Genomic DNA, 7639 nt, shown 5'->3' on the forward strand with positions numbered 1-7639 from the left:
TGTTATGATTATAGGTATGTGAGGTCTAGGAATATTGTATCATATTTTTGCCTAGTACATGTTCCCTGTGGTTGTTTTATGGTTCAATGCAAGCTAGAGCTTTGGCTAAGTCATTGCTCGCGTAATCATGGACAAATGTGTTGTGTTATCACAGATTATAGAAGTTGCCTTAATAATTTCTCTTATATGTCTGCGAGGTGGGGGGGGGAGAAGAGAGGGAAGAAAAGTTGCACTGGAGATGGTTTATTTAGTCAAGGTTTATTGAATTAGCCGTAACTACAACCACACAACATCAAGCTGTTTGGTGGTTTGCAAACCCACATTAATGTGGCTCAGATAGTATATTGAATCCAAATCAAATCAGCCACAGGGTGAAGCTTCTGTGTAGGGGAGCAATAATAAACCCCAGTGGGGAGATACCAACTATAGTAGGCATTCCCCAGCCTTATCCTGTTGCCATTTTGCTGGATGAGACTCTCAGCAAGCGTTTGTGTAGCAGACTTTGTCTAACACCCCCCCCCACAACCAACATCTGTAATACAGGTAGTCCTCGACTTACAACAGTTCATTTAGTGACCGTTCAAAGTTATAACGGCACTGAAAAAAAAGTGACTTATGGCCATTTTTCACACTTACAACCATTGCAGCATTCCCAAGGTCATGTGATTTACATTCAGATGTTTGACAACTGACTCACATTTATGACGGTTGCAGTGTCCCAGGGTCATGCCAGATCCCCTTTTGCGACCTTCTGACAAGCAAAGTCAACGGCGGAAGTCAGAGTCACCTAACCACCACCGCGTTACTGATTTAAAAACTTCAGTGATTCACCTAACAAACGTGGCAAGAAAAGTCATAAAAATGGGACAAAACTCCCTTAACAATTTCTTCACTTAGCAACATAAATCTTGGGCTCAATTGTGGTTGTAAGTTGAGGACTACCTGTACATTAAACACTTTTATACCACTTTTAAAATGTTGAAATCATCATCGTCATCACCATCACCAGCCGTATATAGGTAGCCCTCGGCTTACAATCACAAGTGAACCCAAAATTCCCATTGTTAAGTAAGGCAGTTGTTAGATGAGTTTTGCCCCATTTTATGACCTTTTTTGCCTTTTGACCTTTAAGCGAATTGCTGCAGTTGTTAAGTGAATTATACAGTGATGAACAAATCTGGCTTCCCCCATTGACTTGGCTTGTCAGGAGCCAGCTGGGAAGGTTACAGATCACATGACCCTTGGATAGTGCAGCTGTCATAAATACACGCTACCTGTTAAGTATCTGAATTGTGATCACTTGACTGCAGGAATGCTTCAACGGTAGTAAGTGAGAACACTGATCATAATTCACTTTTTTCAATGCTGTAACTTCAAAAAGTCACTAATCGAATGGTCATAAATTCAGGACTACTCATAGTCCACCTCGTCTGAGCCCCTTTACCCATCTGGCTACCAAATAGAAATCTACCTTTGACCACAAACCTACTAGTTAACTTGGGATAGAGCTAGTTTGATGTAGTAGTTAAAGCACCGGGCAAGAAATCAGGACACTGTGAATTCAAGTCCAACTTTAGGTGCAAAATGACCTTAAGCTAGTCATGTTTCTCAGCCCTAGGAAGGAAGGAAGGGCAAACCACTTCCCAAAAACCTTGTCAAGAAAACTGCAGGGACTAGTCCAAGCAGTCGCCAGGAGTCAAAAACTTTCTCTCTCTCTCTCTCTCTCTCTCTCTCTCTCTCTCTCTCTCTCTCTCTCTCTCTCTCTCCCTATCCCTATCTATCTCTATCTCTATATCTCTATCCCTATTGTCTCTCTATCTCTATCTCTATCATCTCTCTATCTCTATCTCTATTTCTATTTCTATCTCTATCCCTATCATCTCTCTATCTCTATCTCTATCTCTATCATCACTATATCTCTATCTCTATCTCTATCCCTATCATCTCTCTATCTCTATCTCTATCCCTATCACCTCTATATCTCTATCTCTGTCTGTGTCTTTCTCTCTTTCTCTCCTTACCTACCTACCTACCCACCTACTTTTGAGATAGTCAACTGGCCTGGTCAGACATCGTACTTAGAAATAATGTGATTTTGATTATGGCGGCAGGATGGCTCAGCAGTTAAGACGCTGGGCTTGTCAGCTGGAAAGTCGACAGCCCGCGTTTGAGACCCGAGCGCTGTGTGATAGTGCAAGTTCCCATCACTTGGCCCAGCTCCCGTCCATCTAGTTGTTTGAAAGCAGGCAAATGCGAGGAGATACTATTTTGGTGGGAGGATAACAGCACTTGGAGGCATAATGCTGGTAACATGACTGTGGAAACATCTTTGGACAGCACTGGCTCACAACCTTGAAATGGAGATGAACACCGCCGCCCCCCATAGTCAACGATGACTAGCGGCATAAAATCCACAGAGACTCCTTTCCTTCCTAATGTAGCCACAGCCCTGTCATCTACCTCAAGGCAGTGGTGGTATTCAGCCAGTTCTTTCTGGGTCGGGCGAACCGGTAGCGGCGGCTGTGAGAGGCTCCGCCCACCCACCCAGATGTCATCACATCCTGTTTTTGACAGGAAGGCTCTGCGCATGCTCACATTTGCAAACCAGTAGCGAAGGTAAGTGAATACCACTCCTGCCTCAAGGGTTGGTTAATCCAAGGCTAAGCAGAACTTGCTTGCAACTCACCTTCACCAGAGGTCAAGGAGGGTTCTTCCATGGCAACGCCCTTCAAAGGGGAAGCGTTCCTGGGTCTGTTTAGGCTGAGGAGGTTTTACATCTAAAAGCAGAAGGAGTTCAACCCAGTCAGTTGTAGGTTGACATTTACCAGGAGCAAGAAAAGACATGCACACATAGACACACACACACCTGCAACTCCCAGCCTTTTATAAAGGATAGCTACACATTTAAGTGAATAGATGAAAGCAGGGGCTGGGGATTTGCAGGGATTTGGGAGAACCTCTAGCTAAAATTCTGTGCAGTTCGGAAAACACCCAAATCCCACTCCTGGCTGACCCTGCCACCCCTCCCCTCCCAGAAGTCCCCACATGGCCCGTTTTGGATGCAGGTAAGTGCAGGGCGTGTATGGAGGCTCGGGGAGGGCAAAAAACAGGCCTATCAGAAGTTCAGGAAGAACTCCAGAGGACCTCCAGAATCTGAGGAGGCCATTTTCGCCCTCCCGGAGGTTCAAGGAAAGCCTCTGGAGCCCGGGAAGAGCAAAAACGCCCCCCCCCCCGCCGTGGTGCAAGGGGCCACCATGCCCACCATGGCCACGCCCAACCAGCAACCGGGCAGAGAACCCCTTGCTAAAAAATTTTAAGTCCACCCCTGGATGAAGGGTGATTACCAGGAGTGATCAGTCTAGATTTCATGGCTATGCACAACTTCTGAACCTCTTTTATTGCCGCCTCCCTAGGCCTTTTGTCCAAACATAATGACATAAAAGAGGAAAGTTAGGGTTTTCTGCCACGTTGAGGCGAGAAATACTTGAAATCTGTGGTGCAAATCCTAAAATAACTTTAATTCCATCCCAGAAGATACAATGGCACACTATTTCCAATGGCCATATTGCAGTGGTGAAATCCAAATTTTTTTACTACCAGTTCTGTGGGTGTGGCTTGGTGGGCGTGGCAGGGGAAGGATACTGCAAAATCCCCATTCCCTCCCCACTCCTGGGGGAAGGATATTGCAAAATCTCCATTCCCACCCCACTCTGGGGTCAGCCAGAGGTGGTATTTGCCAGTTCTCCAAACTACCGGTTCTCCGAATTACTCAAAATTTCCGCTATTGGTTCTCCAGAACCTGCTGGATTTCACCCCTGCCATATTGTCAAGGAAGTCCATAGGAGTCAAATTCAAAGTAGACATTAGACTTTTGAACTGGCAATAAAGTGTCGTGGTTAAGGGGCTGGACTGATACCAGAAAGTTCCCCCATTCAAGTCCATCCTCAGCATTGGAAGCCTACCAGGTGCTTTGGGTCCTGTCCCTCTGCCTTGTAGGATGGCTGCAGGTTCTCCTGCCTAAGAGTCACTTCAAGGTAAGCCTGTTGGGTGTTTCTGTTCCCAGGTTCATTTCCCCATCAGGAATAAAATTGTCAGGGCAAAGGGCAACTAGGCAAACCAGGCTGCTTACATTACAGCTCATTTCCACCTCAAGGATGAGTGAGCCACAAGAAGTTGGACTCAATGGTCTGAATGAGTTCTATGGTATGATTCTATTATCTTAATATTGTAGTATCTGTGACACTCAAGATGCTTGTAGATTGATAGAAGTAGATGAGAGCTTCCTACAGAATCAATCAATCAATCAATATCAATCAATTAATCAGCATAGAGATGGAAGAGACCTTGGAGATATTCTAATCCAACCCTCTACTCAAGCAGGAGACTCTATACCATTTGAGACAAGTGGCTGTCCAGTCTCTTCTTAAAAACTTCCAATGAGGAAGCACCCACAACTTCTGAAGGGAAGCTGTTCCACTGGTTAATTGTTCTCGCTGCTAAGAAGTTTCTCCTTAATTCCAGGTTGCTTCTCTGCTGGATTACTTTCCATCCATTATTTCTTGTCTTGCCTTCTGGGGCTTTGGAAAATAAGTTGACTCCTTCTTCTTTGTGGCAGCCCCTCAAATACTGGAATGCTGTTATCATGTCACTCCTAGTCCTTCTTTTCTCTAGACTGGCCAAATCCTCCAACCATTCTTCGTATGTTTTTGTCTTTAGGCCTTTAAACATCTTAATTGCTCTTCTGTGCACTTTCCCCAAAGTCTCAACGTCTTTTTTGTAAAGTGGTGACCAAACTGGATGCAGTATTTCGAGTGTAGATCGTCCTCCTTTTATCACAGAATTATGAAATTGAAAAGGGCCATGAGGCCACTGAGACCAACCCTTCCCCACAAATACACACAAATGTACGGACACAATTCAATTTGTAATGCAACACAATGCAATAGGCAATCATGAGTTATGTTTTTCCACTCTCTTTCTACCATTTTCACACTGGTTTTATCCATTCGCCTATTTCTATCGCTTTGAATTCTGGAACAGGCCTGCTGGGGAGGTCACAGCAGGAGTTATTTCAGGGATTTGCATGCAAATGATAGCGGGCAAGTCTAGCCATCGCTGCTCTGTGCCGCAGGGACCTGGAACAATACCAGGATGAGATATCGGGTTCTTTGGGTTCTCTGGCTGGATTTTCAGAAAGATTAGAGGAGATTGCAAGGAAAGGCTCTTGCATTCCTGTTGGGAAGCTTGGTTAATCTGGTCTTGTGTGAATCAATTTGGACACCTATTTCCAGAGAAGAACGATGGAACTTCTCAAACACTCTCTGTTTAACCTGTTCTGGTTACCTATTCAGCTCTATCAGCCTTTAATGGAGGGAAAGAAAATCTGGGTTAACACTGGGAAATAATTTTGGCTATAGCTATTTCATCTCTACATGGGATGTGGTGGCTCAGTGGCTAAGATGCTGAGCTTGTCAATCGAAAGGTCGGCAGTTCAGCGGTTTGAATCCTTAGTGCCATGTAATGGGGTGAGCTGCCGTTACTTGTCCCAGCTTCTGCTAACTTAGCAGTTCGAAAGCACATGAAAAATGCAAGTAGAAAAATAGGAACCACCTTTGGTGGGAAGGTAACAGCGTTCCGTGTGCCTTTGGCGTTTAGTCATGCCGGCCACATGACCACGGAGAGTCTTCGGACAGCGCTGGCTCTTTGGCTTTGAAACGGAGATGAGCACACCGCCCCTTAGAGTCGGGAACGACTAGCACATATGTGCAAGGGAAACCTTCACCTTTACCTATTTCATCTCTAAATTATGAGACACGTGGGATAAAACCTCAGTTTAATAGAGCATTGGAGGAGGAGGAGGAGGAGGCTCTGTTACATGATCCAAATGTCCATTAAATAGAAATTTACATTATTTGCATCAATTTATATCATATTTCCATAATTTAGCAATAATATTTGTCAATGGTTTCACTATCATAATATTGTGGTGCTATGTACGTTTTTATTTCTGTAACCTACTGAAGGTCACAAGATTTTAAACAGGTCACCCATATGTATATATTGTTCTGCATTCAATTAATAAAACCCATTTTAAAAAAAAATCAAGGACTTGTTTTTTAAATTGATTTTTTTACTGCAAATGTGTCAATTGCAGTAGGGAATCAATTAAAAAAACCAAAGCCTTGATTTTTTTTTTTAAAAAAGGGTTTATTAATTGAATACAAAACAACCCCCCAAAATCACTTTTTTTGCTTTAATGTGAAATGGAAGCAGTATGAATTTAAAACATTGTCTCTTGAATATCAAGTCTTCCATAGCTATTTGATATATTATAAAAAGTAAAGCCAGACTTTGAGCCCTCATTGATCAACATTATTGATTGGTTATTGATCAATTTATTTGATAAACAAATACAGTCAATAAATAAATAAATAAATAAATAAATAAAGATTAAGAATATTTGAGTGCCCACAATTCATTCTAACTCTGGTTACTCCTCCCAATGTTTGCCATTAACAAACACACTAGATGGTGAGTGGACTTCCCAATAAAGAGCATATGGTGGGCTGCCATTTGTCTGACAAGGTGGCTGACTTTTTTCCCCCTATATATGCTAAAGAAATCCATGTAATTAGGTAGCAAAATCAAGAGGTTTGACACCTAAGAAAACGGGGCGTTCATCCAGGCTACTTAAAAATCAAGCCAACTTCAGGAGCTTCTGAAGTTCTCAATGATCCATTTTTGTCTTCCTAAGACTGGAAATAGATCCTGGAGCCGGACCAGATTATCTTTCACTAAAATCCAGCAAATGCATGAAACTTACGTCTTCTGCAGTGTCAGGATGGTAGCCCAGCTCATTCCCCGGATGCACCCTTTAAGCAGATTGTGGGGGACACCACTTCCTGATCTGCCAGGCTTTGGAGCTTTTGGGGAGTATCATCCAAGAAGCTTTTGCCCGCTTCTCTTTTTAGTCTCTGGAAAGAGGCTCATCTGGAAAGAGAGAGGGTGGGCGGGAGGGTGGTCCCAAATCCCCTGGCATAGCTGTGTCAAGGAGAGAGAGTTTGGATTGGACTGCGCTCAAGTCTCCAGTGCAACTCAGGGCCAGGACAGCTGGGAAGTTCTTGCTTTACCATTCCTTCTCGTCGCTCCACACCTGTTGCCACGGCTTCCTTCTTTGCTCTCTAATATTTTCCTGGCTCTGTTGCTGCTTTGCTGCCAAAGCAAAATCTGGAATCTCCCGGGTGGGTATTTATAGATCAGCATTTACAGATAGCCAGGGGAGAAATGCAAACTTTTATACTGTACAGTTGGCTGACTCTCACCCTCGAGCTATTTTTTCCTGTATGTCCATGAGAGGAGAAAGGCATACTGGGCCCATATGCAGAGATCTTGCTGCAGCCCATAGGCCTACTACATACCCATCCTTCTCTGGGAAATTGAGGTTGGGCTGGCAGGTTTAGGACTCTCCTCCCTGCCATCAGTCATTCATTGTAAGGGCAGGGGATTGTCACGTTAAAATGATTTTAAAAAATATTTATTCACTTACTGTATATCCTACTTTTATTATATTGGAAGAAATATCCTTCTGGGTTCAGTTCGAAGTGGGGAAAACATGGAGACTGCTTGGAAAGATGGTTTA

At 43.7% G+C, this 7639-nt stretch overlaps 1 protein-coding gene across 1 annotated transcript in view; it reads right to left on the reverse strand.

Moving 5' to 3' along the window:
- Nucleotides 1-7183, reverse strand: part of LOC117673936 (SRSF protein kinase 3-like) — a 31963-nt gene extending 24780 nt beyond the window's left edge. Inside the window, exons 1-2 of the mRNA XM_087883825.1 lie at nt 6824-7183; nt 2687-2777 (exon numbers count right to left, since the gene is read on the reverse strand). Coding sequence (XP_087739951.1) covers nt 2687-2717 — 31 coding nt within the window. The 5' untranslated portion in view covers nt 2718-2777; nt 6824-7183. The remainder of the gene's footprint in view (nt 1-2686; nt 2778-6823) is intronic.
- Nucleotides 7184-7639: the final 456 nt, after the last annotated feature.

The sequence above is a fragment of the Pantherophis guttatus genome, chromosome 2 (genome assembly GCF_059756535.1).
Source record: "Pantherophis guttatus breed Tessera chromosome 2, ASM5975653v1, whole genome shotgun sequence".
Classification (NCBI taxonomy): domain Eukaryota; kingdom Metazoa; phylum Chordata; class Lepidosauria; order Squamata; family Colubridae; genus Pantherophis; species Pantherophis guttatus.